Source organism: Ascaphus truei, chromosome 16 (assembly GCF_040206685.1).
Source record: "Ascaphus truei isolate aAscTru1 chromosome 16, aAscTru1.hap1, whole genome shotgun sequence".
Taxonomy (NCBI): Eukaryota; Metazoa; Chordata; class Amphibia; order Anura; family Ascaphidae; genus Ascaphus; species Ascaphus truei.
Window position 1 is genome coordinate 34,420,752 of NC_134498.1, and position 21,414 is coordinate 34,442,165.

General features: G+C 47.6%; 1 protein-coding gene across 1 annotated transcript in view; it reads left to right on the plus strand.

Annotated features, from left to right (window-relative positions):
- PLS3 (plastin 3) overlaps nt 1-20,668 on the plus strand; it is a 77,475-nt gene extending 56,807 nt beyond the window's left edge. The window contains 9 exon segments of the mRNA XM_075573131.1: nt 1,257-1,399; nt 2,934-3,029; nt 3,274-3,469; nt 9,676-9,754; nt 10,133-10,247; nt 10,544-10,677; nt 17,085-17,208; nt 18,614-18,738; nt 19,433-20,668. Of these exon segments, the coding sequence (XP_075429246.1) occupies nt 1,257-1,399; nt 2,934-3,029; nt 3,274-3,469; nt 9,676-9,754; nt 10,133-10,247; nt 10,544-10,677; nt 17,085-17,208; nt 18,614-18,738; nt 19,433-19,565 (1,145 nt within the window). The 3' untranslated portion in view covers nt 19,566-20,668.
- Nucleotides 20,669-21,414: the final 746 nt, after the last annotated feature.

Consider the following 21,414-nt stretch of genomic DNA (forward strand, 5'->3'; position numbering starts at 1 on the left):
TGCAGTACCATGGCCCCAGCCTAAGGAGGTCGAACGAGCAGGTGAGGAACACAAAGTACTGTATCAATCTCAATAGCCTGTATGTAGCCTTCTATATAATAATATAATAACTTCTTTCATTTAACGCTTTTCTCTCAATGGGACACGAAGCGCGTCACAATGACAGTATAGCACGCGGTACGCAGCACATAGGAATGTTACAGACACAGCCCCCGCCCCATAGAGCTTACAATCTATGATTTTGGTGCCTGAGGCACAGGGAGATAAAGTGACTTGCCAAGGTCACAAGGAGCGGACACGAGAATCGAACCAGAATCCCCTGCTTCACTCTCCGTGTCATCTCTTACAGTCCGTGTCTTGGCTCTCTGAGCCGCTCCTCTATACGGCAGTAGAGATTCCCATATTATTGCTCCTTCCCCCTCTGTTTTCTTTGCTTTTCTATCAGTTACAATGTAGGTCGCATGTCCGTTTGTTATAAGCATTGGGCTCCGTTTTATCCCTGTTTGTAATTTGGTAGTTGGATAAATTACAACTGAATAGCGAAAGCTCTATATATCCTACGGCATCTGGTCCGTGTCAGTGTTAGTTTCCTGCTCTCTCCTATCCAATATCCACTGCTATATATGTGACTATACAATGAACACCAGCATAGGGAGCGTAGATGTGAAGTTGATGAAGGAATGCATGGGCCCATCCTTAAGCCCTTTTCTACCAGGGTGACTTCTCCATCAGATAATGTGGCTGTGTGTTCATTTCAGGGAAATACTTGAGATGAATGATACATCTGTTAAAGGAGCAATCCTCTCGTTCTTTGCTTCCCACCCCCCCCCCTTCATTTTTGAATACCAGTTTGAAGCAGGGTCTCTCCGGAGCTGAACCCTGTTAATTTCAGCTCCGGGCATCCCCTGCTTCCAGAGATACCTATCGCTGAAGGGAGTGTAAGTATCGTCTGCAGTTTAAAGCTCCCGGACCCATGGGCCAATCGGAAGCCGCACAGGATGATGTCACGACTTCCTGTTAGCCCACAGCAAGCAGCCATATAGTGAGGCCTGGAGTGGCTACCGTCATGGAAGCAGGGTGTCCCCGCAGCTTAAATGAATGGTGCTCGGCTCTGCAAACCCCTTGCTTCAATCCTGTATGGGGGGGGGGGGGGGGGGGGGGGGGGGGGGGGGGGGTCGGAGGGGGAAACGGCTTTGATTGCCTCTTTAAAAGCTTGGAGTAATAGATCTGGCCTTCCCGCCCCTCCTGCGTTCCAGCTCTGGCCGCATTGCTGCGTGACGGAGAGACGTTGGAAGATCTCATGAAGCTGTCCCCAGAAGAGCTGCTGTTGAGATGGGCAAACTTCCACCTGGAAAACGCAGGCTATCAGAAAATCAACAACTTCAGCTCTGACATAAAGGTACTTGTGTCATGTGTAGGCCTGTCTGTGCAAGACAATGCAACAACGGGAATGGTGACTACTTAATAATGCAGTGTGTCCCTTCTGGTCTGGAACAGGCAGCAATGTGTCGCTCTAGCGTTTAAACAAATGAAGAGTCCCTTGGCATAAATATTTAGTGTGGCACTTTTTTTTTTTTTCTTTTAAAAACCCTTTCTTCCCCATCTATCTGTCTTTCCCATCCATCTATTTCTCCATCTCTAAATCACGGGTGGCTAACTCCAGTCTCCAAGAGCTACCAACACGTTCTCAGGATATCCCTGCTTCAGCACAGGTGGCTAAGTCGAAGACTGAGCCACTGATTGAGCCCCCTGTGCTGAAGCAGGGATATCCTGAAAACTTGTTGGTAGCTCTTGAGGACTGGAGTTGAGCACCCCTGCTCTAAAAAAATTCTTAACTTGGGTATATGCTTTGACGTATCCCCTGGAAAGTGGTACAGGACGCATTATGGTTTTACTCCTCTCTGTGATGTGTACCTTTTTCGGTGAAAACCTAACCGCACGAAAGGCCAAGATCCACAAAAGCATGCCACGCTTCCTATCTGATGGAAGTAAAGACGTTCTAAAGATCAAGCACCGTTTTGTGGATCTACGCCAGTTACTAAATATTAGCAACGTTTGCCAATGAATCTTGCATAGTTTCGCTGTTATTTTGCCATCAGTAAGGGATATCTGTGATAGCATAAAATATAACTGCGATCTAATTAATCTATTCTATTTTTCCTCTAATGCCTTCAATGGATGTATGCTGCTTTCCCCCCTTCTCTCTTCAGCTTATTGACTTTGGTAATTCTGTCAAGGTACATACTGTAATTCACAAACTGCGTTCCCCACTTAGACAACACCCTCAAACAGCCATGTTAAATGACCTGTTGCTTAGTATATGAAATTGCCATTGGGCATTGGGACTACTGTTTGCCACATATGTTACTGGCTAAATACAGCATTAACCACAGGCGGACCCTCCGTTATTATAGGCCACTTCCTTAGCAATTGGTGCTATGGCTTTGGAAGGACATTGCTGTTGTGCCACGCTTGGGAGGATTACCCTTCAGATGTTAGAACGCCGTTCCAGCCAGTCTCCGGCATATTGAAAAGTTGCGCGGTGTTTTAAATGCAAGACCACAGAATAATTCTTATCCGTTAGCTGTAGCTGAGGTTTCATATCATCCTGTAATCACCCGCTTGCAAACCGTTTTGATCCTTGAGAGATTATTTACTAAGTAAACCCATTTTCAGTGTGTGTGTGTGTGTGTGTGTGTGTGTGTGTGTGTGTGTGTGTGTGTGTGTGTGTGTGTGTGTGTGTGTGTGTGTGTGTGTGTGTGTGTGTGTGTGTGTGTGTGTGTGTGTGTGTGTGTGTGTGTGTGTGTGTGATATGTCAAGGTAGCAGTAAAATCATTGCATTCATTTCTCTCTCCCTTCAGTAGATACTATTATAATGACGATCCAGCTCTTTAATTCCAAGTGTAACGCAGGGTTCCCTTTAATCTTTTCAGGACTCAAGGGCCTATTTCCATCTTCTTAATCAAATTGCACCCAAAGGACAGAAAGAAGGCGAGGAGAGGATTGACCTGAGTATGGCTGGGTTAAGTGTAAGTGTCTCACTGAACATGCTTTGTAGTAACTAATAGTGGGGAAGTGCTACTAACGCTCTGGGAATGGTAGAAACGTTTCTGGTGGTTCCTGCTTCATTCACTTCAATGCTCTGCATGCTTACTCCAGGTACTCGCACTGTACTGTAGAGCTAGTACTTATTAGCTTATAAGAGGGTACTTTTGAGGCCACTCCTTCAGGTTTTTTTGGATTTGGTATTTATGTTATCGTTTGTTTCAACAGGAAAAAGATGATCTGAAGCGAGCTGAATACATGCTTCAGCAGGCAGACCGGCTGGGCTGCAGGCAGTTTGTTACCCCGGCTGATGTGGTCTGTGGAAACCCCAAATTAAACCTGGCCTTTGTAGCCAACCTCTTCAACAAGTACCCAGCACTTACCAAACCCGAGAACCAAGACATTGACTGGACGCTCTTAGAAGGTGAGAATGTTACAGTTTAACTCGCTTTGCCACCAAAGGGCTATGGAGGGGTTTTAGAATACTGTACTTTAAGTGATACATTGGGAGCACCCTGCCGTTCTCCAGATGCAGGGTGCCCGCCAGCACTCAGTACCATACATTGGGAGCACCCTGCGTTCTCCAGATGCAGGGTGCCCGCCAGCACTCAGTGCCATACATTGGGAGCACCCTGCCGTTCTCCAGATGCAGGGTGCCCGCCAGCACTCAGTGCCATACATTGGGAGCACCCTGCCGTTCTCCAGATGCAGGGTGCCCGCCAGCACTCAGTACCATACATTGGGAGCACCCTGCGTTCTCCAGATGCAGGGTGCCCGCCAGCACTCAGTGCCATACATTGGGAGCACCCTGCCGTTCTCCAGATGCAGGGTGCCCGCCAGCACTCAGTGCCATACATTGGGAGCACCCTTCCGTTCTCCAGATGCAGGGTGCCCGCCAGCACTCAGTGCCATACATTGGGAGCACCCTGCCGTTCTCCAGATGCAGGGTGCCCGCCAGCACTCGGTGCCATACATTGGGAGCACCCTGCCGTTCCCCAGATGCAGGGTGCCCGCCAGCACTCAGTGCCATACATTGGGAGCACCCTGCCGTTCCCCAGATGCAGGGTGCCCGCCAGCACTCGGTGCCGTACATTGGGAGCACCCTGCCATTCTCCAGATGCAGGGTGCCCGCAGCACTCGGTGCCGTACATTGGGGGCACCCTGCCGTTCTCCAGATGCAGGGTGCCCGCCAGCACTCGGTACCATACATTGGGAGCACCCTTCCGTTCTCCAGATGCAGGGTGCCCGCCAGCACTCGGTGCCATACATTGGGGGCACCCTGCCGTTCTCCCCGATGCAGGGTGCCCGCCAGCACTCGTGCCATACATTGGGGGCACCCTTCCGTTCTCCAGATGCAGGGTGCCGGCCAGCACTCGGTGCCATACATTGGGAGCACCCTGCGTTCTCCAGATGCAGGGTGCCCGCCAGCACTCAGTGCCGTACATTGGGAGCACCCTGCCGTTCTCCAGATGCAGGGTGCCCGCCAGCACTCGGTGCCATACATTGGGAGCACCCTGCCGTTCTCCAGATGCAGGGTGCCCGCCAGCACTCAGTGCCATACATTGGGGGCACCCTGCCGTTCTCCAGATGCAGGGTGCCCGCCAGCACTCAGTGCCATACATTGGGGGCACCCTGCCGTTCTCCAGATGCAGGGTGCCCGCCAGCACTAAGTACCATACATTGGGAGCACCCTGCCGTTCTCCAGATGCAGGGTGCCCGCCAGCACTCAGTGCCATATATTGGGAGCACCCTGCCGTTCTCCAGATGCAGGGTGCCCGCCAGCACTCGGTGCCGTACATTGGGAGCACCCTGCCGTTCTCCAGATGCAGGGTGCCCGCAGCACTCGGTGCCATACATTGGGAGCACCCTGCCGTTCTCCAGATGCAGGGTGCCCGCCAGCACTCAGTGCCATACATTGGGGGCACCCTGCCGTTCTCCAGATGCAGGGTGCCGCCAGCACTCAGTGCCATACATTGGGAGCACCCTGCCGTTCTCCAGATGCAGGGTGCCGCCAGCACTCAGTGCCATACATTGGGAGCACCCTGCCGTGCCCCAGATGCAGGGTGCCCGCCAGCACTCGGTGCCATACATTGGGGGCACCCTGCCGTTCTCCAGATGCAGGGTGCCCGCCAGCACTCAGTGCCATACATTGGGAGCACCCTGCCGTTCTCCAGATGCAGGGTGCCCGCCAGCACTCGGTGCCATACATTGGGAGCACCCTGCCGTTCTCCAGATGCAGGGTGCCGCCAGCACTCAGTGCCATACATTGGGAGCACCCTGCCGTTCCCCAGATGCAGGGTGCCCGCCAGCACTCGGTGCCATACATTGGGAGCACCCTGCCGTTCCCCAGATGCAGGGTGCCCGCCAGCACTCGGTGCCATACATTGGGAGCACCCTGCCGTTCTCCAGATGCAGGGTGCCCGCCAGCACTCAGTGCCATACATTGGGGGCACCCTGCCGTTCTCCAGATGCAGGGTGCCCGCCAGCACTCGGTGCCATACATTGGGAGCACCCTGCCGTTCTCCAGATGCAGGGTGCCCGCCAGCACTCGGTGCCATACATTGGGGGCACCCTGCCGTTCTCCAGATGCAGGGTGCCCGCCAGCACTCAGTGCCATACATTGGGAGCACCCTGCCGTTCTCCAGATGCAGGGTGCCCGCCAGCACTCGGTGCCGTACATTGGGAGCACCCTGCCGTTCTCCAGATGCAGGGTGCCCGCCAGCACTCAGTGCCATACATTGGGAGCACCCTGCCGTTCTCCAGATGCAGGGTGCCCGCCAGCACTCAGTGCCATACATTGGGAGCACCCTGCCGTTCTCCAGATGCAGGGTGCCCGCCAGCACTCGGTGCCATACATTGGGAGCACCCTGCCGTTCTCCAGATGCAGGGTGCCCGCCAGCACTCGGTGCCATACATTGGGAGCACCCTGCCGTTCTCCAGATGCAGGGTGCCCGCCAGCACTCAGTGCCATACATTGGGAGCACCCTGCCGTTCTCCAGATGCAGGGTGCCCGCCAGCACTCAGTGCCATATATTGGGAGCACCCTGCCGTTCCCCAGATGCAGGGTGCCCGCCAGCACTCGGTGCCATACATTGGGGGCACCCTGCCGTTCTCCAGATGCAGGGAGCCCGCCAGCACTCAGTGCCATACATTGGGAGCACCCTGCCGTTCTCCAGATGCAGGGTGCCGCCAGCACTCGGTGCCATACATTGGGGGCACCCTGCCGTTCTCCAGATGCAGGGAGCCCGCCAGCACTCGGTGCCATACATTGGGAGCACCCTGCCGTTCTCCAGATGCAGGGAGCCCGCCAGCACTCGGTGCCGTACATTGGGAGCACCCTGCCGTTCTCCAGATGCAGGGTGCCCGCCAGCACTCGGTGCCATACATTGGGAGCACCCTGCCGTTCCCCAGATGCAGGGTGCCCGCCAGCACTCGGTGCCATACATTGGGAGCACCCTTCCGTTCTCCAGATGCAGGGTGCCCGCCAGCACTCGGTGCCATACATTGGGAGCACCCTGCCGTTCTCCAGATGCAGGGTGCCCGCCAGCACTCGGTGCCATACATTGGGAGCACCCTGCCGTTCTCCAGATGCAGGGTGCCCGCCAGCACTCGGTGCCGTACATTGGGAGCACCCTGCCGTTCTCCAGATGCAGGGTGCCCGCCAGCACTCGGTGCCATACATTGGGAGCACCCTGCCGTTCCCCAGATGCAGGGTGCCCGCCAGCACTCAGTGCCATACATTGGGGGCACCCTGCCGTTCTCCAGATGCAGGGTGCCCGCCAGCACTCGGTGCCATACATTGGGAGCACCCTGCCGTTCTCCAGATGCAGGGTGCCCGCCAGCACTCGGTGCCGTACATTGGGAGAGCACCCTGCCGTTCTCCAGATGCAGGGTGCCCGCCAGCACTCAGTGCCATACATTGGGGGCACCCTTCCGTTCTCCAGATGCAGGGTGCCCGCCAGCACTCAGTGCCATACATTGGGGGCACCCTGCCGTTCTCCAGATGCAGGGTGCCCGCCAGCACTCGGTGCCATACATTGGGAGCACCCTGCCGTTCCCCAGATGCAGGGTGCCCGCCAGCACTCGGTGCCATACATTGGGAGCACCCTGCCGTTCTCCAGATGCAGGGTGCCCGCCAGCACTCGGTGCCGTACATTGGGAGCACCCTGCCGTTCTCCAGATGCAGGGTGCCCGCCAGCACTCGGTGCCATACATTGGGAGCACCCTGCCGTTCTCCAGATGCAGGGTGCCGGCCAGCACTCGGTGCCATACATTGGGAGCACCCTGCCGTTCTCCAGATGCAGGGTGCCCGCCAGCACTCAGTGCCATACATTGGGGGCACCCTTCCGTTCTCCAGATGCAGGGTGCCCGCCAGCACTCAGTGCCATACATTGGGGGCACCCTGCCGTTCTCCAGATGCAGGGTGCCCGCCAGCACTCGGTGCCGTACATTGGGAGAGCACCCTGCCGTTCTCCAGATGCAGGGTGCCCGCCAGCACTCAGTGCCATACATTGGGGGCACCCTTCCGTTCTCCAGATGCAGGGTGCCCGCCAGCACTCAGTGCCATACATTGGGGGCACCCTTCCGTTCTCCAGATGCAGGGTGCCCGCCAGCACTCAGTGCCATACATTGGGGGCACCCTGCCGTTCTCCAGATGCAGGGTGCCCGCCAGCACTCGGTGCCATACATTGGGAGCACCCTGCCGTTCTCCAGATGCAGGGTGCCCGCCAGCACTCGGTGCCGTACATTGGGAGCACCCTGCCGTTCTCCAGATGCAGGGTGCCGCCAGCACTCAGTGCCATACATTGGGAGCACCCTGCCGTTCTCCCCAGATGCAGGGTGCCCGCCAGCACTCGGTGCCATACATTGGGAGCACCCTGCCGTTCTCCAGATGCAGGGTGCCGCCAGCACTCAGTGCCATACATTGGGGGCACCCTGCCGTTCTCCCCAGATGCAGGGTGCCCGCCAGCACTCGGTGCCATACATTGGGAGCACCCTGCCGTTCCCCAGATGCAGGGTGCCCGCCAGCACTCAGTGCCATACATTGGGAGCACCCTGCCGTTCCCCAGATGCAGGGTGCCCGCCAGCACTCGGTGCCGTACATTGGGAGCACCCTGCCGTTCTCCAGATGCAGGGTGCCCGCCAGCACTCGGTGCCGTACATTGGGAGCACCCTGCCGTTCTCCAGATGCAGGGTGCCGGCCAGCACTCGGTGCCATACATTGGGAGCACCCTGCCGTTCTCCAGATGCAGGGTGCCCGCAGCACTCAGTGCCATACATTGGGAGCACCCTGCCGTTCTCCAGATGCAGGGTGCCCGCCAGCACTCAGTGCCATACATTGGGGGCACCCTGCCGTTCTCCAGATGCAGGGTGCCCGCCAGCACTCAGTGCCATACATTGGGGGCACCCTGCCGTTCTCCAGATGCAGGGTGCCCGCCTGCACTCAGTGCCATACATTGGGAGCACCCTGCCGTTCCCCAGATGCAGGGTGCCCGCCAGCACTCAGTGCCATACATTGGGAGCACCCTGCCGTTCTCCAGATGCAGGGTGCCCGCCTGCACTCAGTGCCATACATTGGAGGCACCCTGCCGTTCTCCCCAGATGCAGGGAGCCCGCCAGCACTCGGTTGGATTTCAACATCTTTGAGGCACTATGCACATGAAAGATTGTAAATGTGCGCCATCTACTGGTTAGATGTAGTTCATGCATTATACACAGCCGAGACCAAACGAGGGATTTTAAAGCAGCAATCAAGTCGGCTTAAAAAAAATAAAACAATATTTTTCTTGGTTTAATATTTGCAGCCTTTGATTACCTTTAGTAAAATCTGATTACCTAAGCTGACGTTCGATTTGGTTCTCCCGATCAGCAAAATCATGTTTCCTAGGGTTCACTAAATGGCCGCCTTTCAGTTTCAAATCAATCCTTCAGTCAGTGTAACTCAGCAGCTACAATATATCCTTATATTACTATGGTAACATTATCTATTGTTAGTTTGCAGCTCAAACTGCTGGAACGTTGGCAACAAATTATCACAAACAGGAAAATGTTGCAAAGATCTTGCACTGCTGGGGGAAGTGTGCTAAATCCTGCTGTAGAAAAGAAATGATGATCAGTATATTAAAACATTACAAATGGCATTAAGAGTTGAATTTTAAAATTATAAAAATAGTAAGTACTAACTAACACTACTGAAGTGCTTTTTTTAATTTAATTTGAAACCACACGTAGGATATTGCTTGGATTGCTCCTTTGATTTGTACATAAATAAAAGCTGCTGGTTTCACTCTACTTGACCAACCTGTTTCCAAAGATACATTTAATTTAAGTATTGCCGTCGCGATACTACCTTGGGATGGGGACAGATGGTCAGTGACATTATTATTATTATTATTATTATTATTATTGTGTGTTTGTAAAGAGCCAACATATTCACAGTGCGGTACAATAGGACATGAATTACATAAACAGAATGACATATAAACAAGGACACACCAGTGCAAACGATACAAAGGGTAATCCACTGGAAGCTTGGACATCCCACATGGCTCAAGTCCGTTAATGGCCTGAAACTCGCGGCAGACCCCACTGGCTTCTCATAGTGAACTCGCATTTCTCACTTTGTGTTAGGAGAGACCCGGGAAGAAAGAACATTCCGTAACTGGATGAACTCCCTGGGCGTGAATCCCCACGTTAACCATCTGTACGGGTACGTATCGTTTCCCGAAAACGGCATTCGGATCTGCAAAAGGCACGCCGGCCCCGGCAAGCTTTGTCCATTGCATGCAAGGGGGAAACACAGGGTATTTAATACAGATCTGCAGATCTGTATGTTATAAGTGACTAGTTGCATTCAGCGAGGGTAGGGTCTTGAGAACATAAGGTGTCTCCCTACAGGAGGTTTCCATAATGATACGCAGTTGTGTTATGTAAACTCTGGGATATATAAAGATCCTCCATATCGAGCATTGCAACAGACACAACTAGCATCACGTTATACGCATGTTGAATCTATACGCGACTCCGCTGTGAGTACTTTAATTTGAGGCCTATTTCACTGATTGCAGTATCTCCCAATTCTTTTCAGTGACCTACAGGACGCCCTAGTAATTTTACAGTTGTACGAGAAGATCAAAGTCCCTGTAGACTGGAATAAAGTTAACCGGCCACCATACCCTAAACTTGGGGCAAACATGAAAAAGGTAAGCAGAAAACGCCTGCTTGTGAATTGGGAGGGCAAATTAACCACAAGGCTGCTGGCACGGCTTCAGTGCAGGTCATTTGAGCAGAAAGGGGGACTTCTTGTTTTTACTGTCCATTGGCTGTTATGTTATTATTATTAATATTATTATTATTATTAATAATGTCCATTGGCTCCCTTTTACCAGTTCACAAGGGGATAGTAATTTGAAGTAACAGCCCGCGGGGAACTTGCAGCACTTTGGGTAAATGAGGGCTGCACCTGAGATGATTTTCTTCTTTCACTTTGGTCTTCCAGCTGGAGAACTGCAACTACGCAGTGGAGTTGGGAAAGCATCCGGCCAAGTTTTCCCTGGTGGGGATTGGCGGGCAGGACCTGAATGATGGAAACTCGACACTGACGCTGGCATTGGTCTGGCAACTGATGAGAAGGTCAGTGCACACAGTGTTATCAGAGCCTCAAACACAAGGCTACTTCCATGGGCTTCCTTATTGGGAAACTGCAAATAACATAGCAGTGAGAAATAATGTGTTTCTAGCTGGCACTGAAGATTGCTTACTGGGGTTAATTAAATGGACTCCTTCAATGCAGTTTTATAGAATAGGAATAGTGCATCGAGGGGGCCACTGGTTGTTTGTTTTAACATTTATTAAGGTATACATATACATATATGTTAATGTGCGTGTTTTCATACCCAGTGACATATTGACTGAAGGGATCTCGTACATTTTATTGCACTAGTTTTGTTTCAAAAAATGCAATGACCCGGCGCTTCAGGCTACAACAATACCCCAGTCCAATGATTAGTCCATATAGATATGGAAAGTTCTTTTCAATATTCCAGCTGATGGAGCGATGGTGATCCAATTGCTGGCTGCTGGTTCCGAACTCCTCCTAGTATGTAATGGACAAAAAGGAAAAGACCATTGCGCAGCCACAAGAATCCATAAATAACTCCACAACAGATTAAAGTAATGAACTTACAGACTTGCTGTGTTATTGTTCATTTGAGACAATCTGTGCTTTTAACCTCTTCTCTTCCAGATATCACGAATCCCACGTGTTGTATGTCTATCCTCCAGGTTTTCTGTCTGTTCACAGCATTACCACTTGGTCATAGTTCCCATGTGTTCCCAGAAAGGAAATAACATGAAAGATGATGGTGCAGATTGATAAAAAATTATTACAATAAAAATAAAAAACAGCCAAGGGCTTACTCACATAAACCAGGCTGTATAAAAACAGCTGACAACGTGCCGTCCGCAGCTTGATACAATCAGGTAGGCAGGCAGGCTTCTGGGAGGATGGCACTATTGTTGTTTGCAAACCCTGAAGTGGCGTCTAACTCTCAGTAGTTACTCTGCGAGATTCACCCTCTCTATTTGCTATAGCTTCCTCTATTTCAGCTTGAGGTGGCCAGCACTGCAGAATGTGCTCTGCTCACCTCTCTGGGTAACTGCCGTCAGCCTGCGCTAAGCCTCGTGATGTCACACTCTGGCGTCTCTCCTGATCTCTATGCTCCTGCTTCTGAAGACCGTGTCAGTTCTAGCTCCTCCCTCTCCATACGCGTTTCGTGACGCAATGTGGTCACTTCATCAGTGGATGAGGGGGGAGTTGTTACCTACTGATATATATACCCTGGAAGGTGATGAATACTAATTGCAAATTAATTGCAAATTAATTGCAAATTAATTGATTAAAAGCGAATAAACTGATTAAAATTGCACACATCTACTTACATGATAAGAGCCACTAGGGAATCATCCCTGGGATTAAGTGGCAATGCACCAAGCTCATAGACATAACATTTCTTACCATTCCACATAAAAAATAATAATTATGAAAACAATTATTGCATGATTGATCATTACATACAGCAGTGGGGGGTCACTTCAATCTATCAAAAAGGAGGCCAGATCAAAGTCTATATTTAAACCATGCGGTGACAAGGTTTTGAGGGTATAAATCCAGAAGGTCTCCCTTCTGGATAAATGGGTCAGCCTGTCACCTCCTCTCCAATATGCCTTTGGGCATTCTATGCCCCTACATGTCAATCCCTCTGGGTTTTGGTTGTGTTTGCTTTTAAAGTGGTTTGACACACTATGAGTTTCCAACCCCCTTTTTATGTTGTATACATGCTCTGCCAGTTTACGTTGGAGTTTCCTCCCTGTTCTCCCCACGTACTGCAACCCGCATGGGCACTCTAATAAGTATACGCAGTACATACTCTTACAGTTTATAAAAGTGTTTACATCATAACTTTTACCTGTTACATTTGATTGAAATGTACTGCCTTTAACACTGAAAGAACAACCTATGCATTTGTTGCATGTAAAGAAACCTTTCAGGTTAGATAACCACATGGTGCTACTTATTTTTGGCCCACTGAGGGGACAACTAGGTGATAGTTTACTTTTCAAGTTGTCAGCACGTTTATAAACAATTTGTGGGTGTTCTGGCAGGAATGTATTCAATATTGGGTCTCTAAGGAGGATCCCCCAATGCTTATTTATAATTTTCTTTATTTCTGGGGCCATACTATTGAATTTGGTGATAAAGGGGATACATTCTCCTTGAACAGTGGACGTCTTTTTACTGTTATTAGGGTTGGTAAGACTAGACATATCTATATCTTTAACTGCACAGATAGCTTTATTAACCCTTTCCCTGCTGTAGTCTCGCTCAAGAAATTTTTCTCTAAGGGAGTTCAATTGGTTTGTGCAAACATCCTTCTGTGAGCAGTTTCTTTTTATTCTTGGGGCTTGTCCCTGTGGGATATTTTGTATCCATTTTGGATGGTGGTGGCTAGAAGCCAAAAGATACGTATTAGCATCCACCTCCTTATGGTATGTTTTTGTTTGTATCTGTTTTCTACATACAGGGTTAAGTCTAAGAAATTGATAATTATACTACTGCAGGTAAATGTGAATTTTATATTAAAAGGATTATTATTCAAATATACTTTAAACAATTCTAGATCATCTATCGTCCCCCTCCAGACACACAGCACATCGTCGATAAATCTCTTCCAGAGCACCAGGTTTGCACCATATGGGTTGTTGTTCCATATGTAGCCACGCTCCCACATATCCATAAATAGGTTAGCGTAGCTAGGTGCAAACCGGGTGCCCATTGCGGTGCCGCATGTCTGGAGGAAGTAATCTCCATCATAATTAAAATAATTGTGGGTTAGTATATATTGTATCCCACTTAATATAAATGATTTCAAATTATCTCCAACATTCATATCTCCCTCAAGTGTCTGCTGGACTGCCTTTAAACCATCCACGTGTTTGATGGAGGTGTATAAAGACACCACGTCACATGTTACCCATATTAATTGCTCATCCCATTCAACATCTTGAATTAGTTGTAGTACATGGGACGTATCTCTTAGATAAGGAGTTTTCTGGACATATTTCTGTAACAGATGATCTAAGAATTTGCTCAGTTTAGATGTAAGCGAACCTATGCCTGATATTATTGGGCGGCCGGGGGGTCTGGTTGTGTTCTTATGTAGTTTAGGGATGAAGTAGAATATTGGTACTTTAGGATTTTTAACTATTAGGTATTCTAATTCCTTTTTTGTTATTACTTCATCTTCAAATCCTCTTTCCATGATAGTAGTTAATTCCTTTTTGATTGTCTCTGTAGGGTTACTCAAAAGCCTATCATAGGTGGAATTGTCACCTAAAATTCTACTGGACTCCTCTCTATAGAAGCTGGTGTCCATAACAACCAGACCCCCCCCCCCCTTTGTCCGCTGTTTTTATAACAATGTCCTTATTCTCAGTTAAAGATTTTACAGCCTCCTTTTCTCCTTTGGTTAGGTTGTATTTTTTACCCTTAAAGTTACTCCCTGTTTTTTCAAGATCACTAATCACCATATCTGTAAAAGTATCAATATAATTCCCTTTTATGGCTCTGGGGTAAAATTTACTTTTATTTTTAAAGGGTGTTATGGGATTTTCTATTTTTTCTTTAGGGACTTGGTTTCCTGTGTTTAAAGTTCTACTAACAGGGTCCCTCAGGAAATATTTCTTTAGTGTAAGCTTCCTGATGAATTTATGGACATCTACATAGAGTTCAAAGGGGTTTGGGCCACGTACTGGGGCAAAATTTAGGCCTTTCTCTAAAACTGTAGTTTCAGTCTGGGTAAGTTGATACGAACTAATATTAAAGATATTACTTTTATGCTCTACCAGTGTTTTCCTGGGTCTTGTCTTTTTCTTTCTCTTTCGTGTCCCTCCCCTCTTTCCTCTATATCGTCCGCTCTGGACCGCTTTCTTTCTAATACACCTTGTTTCATTGATGGAATTCCTTTTTCTCTCCACTGTGCTTTCACTGGTTCGTGGTCCCTGCGATACTCTAAAAAATGGGTAGGACCCCTATGGTTCTCTTTGGGTCTCTCATTCGATCTTAAAATGGGTGATCTTTCTCTGTAACCCCTATAGGTTTGGTCCCTATCATTTAATCTATGTAGGGGTGATCTTTCTCTATACTCCCTATGATCATAATCCCTTTCTTCCCCCTTACGTTCTAACCTCGACCACTCCTGTTTAGAGTTAGATTTTTTACTATTTTTAGTTCCCTGTATTTTATCTGTTCTAGTACTAGGTTCTACTCGTCCCGGGGTAGTGATATTGGATTTATTTATGGCCCTTTTCTTTGTAAGTAAAGTTTCGGGCTTGGGGGTAGATTCTGGATTCGGTTCTACCTTAGAGTCAATATCATCAGTAGTTGAAACTCTTTTGTCTCTTTTCCAATTCCTCTCTTTTTCCTCATCATAGTCCTTTTTATCTCTCAGAAATTTTTTCTGTTTAATTATTTTTACTTCTTTACCTAATTTAGCCATTTTTTGAATAATATTGTCCTCCAGGATTTTATATTCTCTCATGGTCATAAAAGGTTCTAATTGGTTTTTAATATTATTGGCCTCCCCATCTATCTTATCTAGAATGGTGCTTCTATGTTTGATAAGTAGTTGCATTAACCCTACAGAGCATGTGTCTAATAAAAATTTCCATTCAGTCAGAAAGCTTTCATCATCCGTGTCTAAGGTGGGTGCTTTAACATTACGTAACCCCCTAGGGATCCTTTTGTGCTCTAAATACTTCCTCAACGTGAAAATCTCCCATTTTTGCCTAATTTCTTGATTCAACAATTTCTCCAATTTTGTGAATTGTGTTTCTAGTGTATTTGATTCTAATTCCATACTACTTGTGGTTTCTTCAAAGAAACCTTGAAAATCATTTTCTAAAAGTGCTCTATTAGTGAATAGTGCCATGATAGAAACGCGTATGGAGAGGGAGGAGCTAGAACTGACACGGTCTTCAGAAGCAGGAGCATAGAGATCAGGAGAGACGCCAGAGTGTGACATCACGAGGCTTAGCGCGGGCTGACGGCAGTTACCCAGAGAGGTGAGCAGAGCACATTCTGCAGTGCTGGCCACCTCAAGCTGAGATAGAGGAAGCTATAGCAAATAGAGAGGGTGAATCTCGCAGAGTAACTACTGAGAGTTAGACGCCACTTCAGGGTTTGCAAACAACAATAGCGCCATCCTCCCAGAAGCCTGCCTGCCTACCTGATTGTATCAAGCTGCGGACGGCACGTTGTCAGCTGTTTTTATACAGCCTGGTTTATGTGAGTAAGCCCTTGGCTGTTTTTTATTTTTATTGTAATACATTTTTATCAATCTGCACCATCATCTTTCATGTTATTTCCTTTCTGGGAACACATGGGAACTATGACCAAGTGGTAATGCTGTGAACAGACAGAAAACCTGGAGGATAGACATACAACACGTGGGATTTGTGATATCTGGAAGAGAAGAGGTTAAAAGCACAGATTGTCTCAAAGGAACAATAACACAGCAAGTCTGTAAGTTCATTACTTTAATCTGTTGTGGAGTTATTTATGGATTCTTGTGGCTGCGCAATGGTCTTTTCCTTTTTGTCCATTACATACTAGGAGGAGTTCGGAACCAGCAGCCAGCAATTGGATCACCATCGCTCCATCAGCTGGAATATTGAAAAGAACTTTCCATATCTATATGGACTAATCATTGGACTGGGGTATTGTTGTAGCCTGAAGCGCCGGGTCATTGCATTTTTTGTATAATTGTTTGTAATGAGTTTGTGAGGAATTTGTTTGGCAGAGACCCCGTGGCAGCTTTCACTTAGCAATAAGCTTATTATTCACATATTGTATTTACACTTTATATATATATATATTTTTTTGCGCTGAGTTATAGGGTATATCTTTTTTTAGTTTATCATTAGTTTTGTTTCAAGCTGTGTCTCTTTACTTTTTATTAATCCTGTATCTTGGTTAGTTTGAAACAAGAATGCAGGTTAGAGGGACCTTTTCCAAAACCAACGTAGGCAATAATAGTACATGCACTGCTGTTGTGATGGGCGACGAGCATATCCAGTTATGTGAAATACAGGAAAGCAGGGGTTCTCAACTCCAATCTTCAAGCCCCCCCAACAGGTCAGGTTTTCAGGATATCCCAACTTCAGCACAGGTGGCTGATTGTGCCACCTGTGCTGAAGCATGGACAGACTGAGTCACCTGTGCTGAAGCTGTGATGGCTTTAAATCCTGGCCTGTTGGGGGGGCTTGAGGACTGGAGTTGAGTCCCCCTGCAGTAATGCTACTCACACCAGTGTAAGAAAATTAGACCATGTAGAAGTTGTCAATATTTACAGTCACAATCTATACATGCCGATTGGTTCTTTTCTGCCCGGCTTGTAAGCCCATTTCTCTCTCGTTTAGATCTTCTTTCTAATCGACCATGTTGGTCTAATTCAATTTGTGGATTTTTCTTTTATTTCCAGGTACACACTCAATGTTCTGGAGGATCTTGGCGACGGACAGAAAGCAAACGATGACATCATCGTAAGTTGGGTGAACCGTTCCCTGACTGATGCTGGAAAGTCGTCCTCTATTCAGAGCTTTAAGGTAATAGTTGTGTGTATACAGTTACCAAGTGATTGGTAGAACATCCAGGGCCGCTGATGGGGGAAGAGCCGGAATGGTTATCCCTGGTCTGACGGTGGAGGTGGGCCCCGGCAGGCGGATGCCGGAAGTGGGGCCCGGTGGACCTGCCGGGCTCGCCCACATGCGCTCCGCAGAAGGCCTCCGCTCCGGGGGGTGGGGGGGGAAGGGGAGGGGTGGCTTGGGGGGGGGGAGTGGCTTGGGGGGGAGTGAGTGAGTTTATGTTGAATAACTCACCTTTTTAAGGAAGCCCTTCAGGGAGCTTTTAAAAGTCTGGAAGTTGGGGGAGAGTCTGATGGTGCATGGTAGGGAATTGCGGAGAGAGGGGGCAGCACGGTAGTGAGAAGAGCTAATAAGGGAAGTGAGACGGAGGTCATGGACAGAATGGAAGGGGTGTTTTTGGGGTGTGTTTCTAGATGAGGGTTAAGATGCATTGGGGGGAAGTGTTGTTGAAGGCTTTGTAAGTTAGAGAGGGGGCTTGAGTTTAAATGAAGGATTTTGAAGTGGCAGTCAAATAACATGCAGTAATTCTGTGGTTATGGGGTAAGACAGGGTTCTGTGGTTATGGGGTAAGACAGACAGTAATTCTGTGGTTATGGGGTAAGACAGGGTTGGGCACCTGCCTTGAGATGTGCTCGCAAGTGTTCTGTATATTACGGAGGATGAATCTCAAATGTCAGGGAAGAGGGAGAGATCAATGTACTTCACAATACGTCCTGTAATGCAGGGTACAAAGTATCACCTTTCCTCCCAACCCATCTACCCATGTGAGGTGCTCACATTTATTAGTACTCCAGATGAGGCAATGGGAATGTGTCATTTTAACATTTGGTGATTAAATGGCAATAAATAACGTTTTCTATTTGGTGGTTGGGTTTCCTTATACCTAGATATCCTACTTAAAGATGAATAAAAATAACAAATGTAACCATCTTCTTTAAACAAATGTAATCATACTTACAGGTAATAGTTTGTCTTTTTATTTTGTTTCTTTTAAAATCTAGTACATTTTTCCTCTTGTTGGGGCTTCTGAATGCAGGAGTGTTTACTAATCCAATATTTACTCAACCTCTATCCCATTCTTTACCTGTGAATGGCAATAAAGATAAAGTGGGAGGGAAGGGGGGTTACCTATGCAAACTCTTGCCAAATGCAATTAAATCGCACAAAAGGGCGTAACTAGAGAAACGCAAACCCCTCTTGTTAAACACACAGATTTAACTCAACATTCCACTGCTTTTGGTTAATTTGTCATAGGTTGTATGGTACCTTTACAACCTTGTGGTTACTCTACTCTCGTCTGCATATGTATTTGGTAATAATTAGAAGCTGCATGCATTGGTCATGAGTATATTCCCTTTTTTTCCAGGACAAATCCATCAGTACCAGCTTGCCAGTAGTAGATCTGATTGACGCCATACAGCCCGGTTGCATTAATTATGACTTGGTTAAGACTGGTGATTTCTCCGAAGAAGACAAACATGAGAATGCCAAGTAAGTTGGGCAAAACACTACAAAACAAGCATGGATATTCCATGAACACACATCCTACTTGAAGATAGATTAAATGCCCTATAGTCTTGGACAACTTTTCTGGTTTTGGTACAAAAGTATAATCTTTTTGTTCCTGGGAAAAATGTAGATTGTATTTGTAGGAGCAAGCGATTGTTCCTGTAGATTGTACATACGGTTATGAAGAATACATTCGTGTTTTAAAGAATCCAGAGATGAGCAGTCTCATCAAGCAAAATGCTGACCGATTTTATGTGAACGTGGACTATGCATGGTTATTTATTAACATTTGTATTATGAAGAGAAATTGTTGCCCCAAACTATTCCTACCATGGACCTTCATTGGTCTAGCACTGTCAAAGGCAAATGTGTGATGCATCCAAATAATTTGATAGGCTAAAGCAGGAGTGGCCAACTCCTGTCCTCGAGCCACCAACAGCTTAGGTTTTAAGGATATCCCTGCTTCAGCACAGGTGGCTGTTGTTGAGTCACTGATTTTAGCCACCTGTGCTGAAACCGGGATATCCTTAAAACTGGACTTGTTGGTGGCCTTGAGGACTGGAGTTGACTACTCCTGGGCTAACTCTTCTAATCCCTCTCAAATCTGCTGGCCTCTATCCCTGAACCCCTGTGCCTGTGATCATGGGAAGACCATTTGCATCTCTTCTACCACCAGATATGCAGTGTCCATGGCCAGAAGAATTGGTGCACAAGTCTACGCTCTCCCCGAGGATCTGGTGGAAGTGAAACCCAAGATGGTCATGACAGTCTTTGCTTGCTTGATGGGCCGAGGGATGAAGAAAGTCTAAGCCTGGCACTCGCAGTAACCGAGGAGCGTGGATAAAACCCCATGGTGTACGGCTTGCAAAATTTGGCAGTTCCGGTTTAAGAACTGTCGAAGGTGGCAAGATTTTAAGGTTTGCTTCGCAACATTAAAAACCTCCCGATTCTCAGGAAGAAGAGCGGTCTGCCAGAAGTGCTCTCTTTCCCCGTCGACCTGTCAAGTTCACACTGAAATGCATTCATACATGGGCTGATTTTGGTTGTTCCAGTTTCAACCCCTTTACTATAGGATGCACTTTCAATGCATTGCAGAGCAATGCGATTCAGGCATCCGCAGTAGTAAGTGGGTTTAACACAAAGTACAATCAAGACGTTTTTCTACTGCTGGCATTTCTTCATATGGTGATGGAATTTATTACACATCTCTAATTTTCTGTTTATACACTAAAATATTTATCTTTCATTCAACATCATGGTTTTTCGTTTGAGACCGCACCATTGAATATCCATGCAGACAGCCTTTTAAGTTCTGTATGAAGGAACTATATACACAAATTGACTGCAAATATTTACTGCAGTCATCTGGATATTGGGGGCTTGCTATCTAATCCTATTTGGAAGAAACACATACCAGCTTGCTTCTCTTTATTCCATAGCTGTCCATATAGATTCCACTTAAGAGCATCGTGCATACTATGAGCAATAAGTATTTTCCTGCCCCAAAGTCATCAGTATACTGTAATATTCAGAATGAACGCATTTTTGTATGTATCTTGGTTTAAAGCATAACCATAGAAAATATTTTTCTTTTTGTATAAGACCTGCATGAACGTTTTTTGTTACAATTTTTATTTAAAACTGCTATCCTCTATAAAACGACCCTGTTTTATCTGGAAACCGCTGGTTAAATACGTGCTGCAGACGATAGACAGCAAGTAGCAGTGTGCTGAGCGTTAATATCTTTGCATCTGAAAAGGCAAAGCACCAAAGAAATAGATCTATATTTACAGGTATTATTCTTGCTTTGGCAAGCTGTTTGCTATATTTTTAAGACCGTGCTGCTATTTTAAGCTGTTCAAACTAATATGGTGGCAAAGCAAAATTAAAATAAAAAGAATCAATTTCAGCATGTCCTGTTTTGTCCATTTTTGTTCTCTGTACCCAATGGGCAGAATACAGAGGAAGCCAGACCTGCTGTCTCCAGAGTTAAAAGACGCGGGTTTGGAGATGGCGCGGTCACGCTGCGGGTGGTCCATGTTTCTGGGTTGGACCCCCACAGCGATAAACCTTGCGTCTGGCTCCACTACAGAAAACCTTAAGTCTTGCTACATCTGCACATACTTTAGTGTTTTTCTTAACTTGGAAAGATGACTTTAATCCAGTGATCCCAAAAACGGGTTGGGAGAGAAAGGGTGATCCCCCCCCCCCCAATGAGGGTTGCAACATGAGGAGACAGGGTGATCTCCAACAAGGGTTTCAATAATAGGATAGAGAGAGGGTGATATCCAACAAGGGTTGCAACACTGGGAGAGAAAGGGTGATCTCCCCTCCCCCCACCCCCCAATGAGGGCGGCAACACGAGGAGGAGGATAGAGAGAGGGTGATCTCCAACTAGGGTTGCAACACGAGGAAAGATCGGGTGATCTCCAACAAGGGTTGCAACTCTAGGAGAGGAAGGGTGATCCCCCAATGAGGGTTGCAACACGAGCGACAGGGTGAACTCCAACAAGGGTTTCAATGCTAGGATAGAGGGAGGGTGATCTCCCACAAGGGTTGCAACACGAGGAGATAACGTGTGGTATGGGTGCAAACGTCATGCTCTTGAATCCCCACTTTTTATGGTGATTGCTTCTTATTTAGGGCCTCATTCTACAG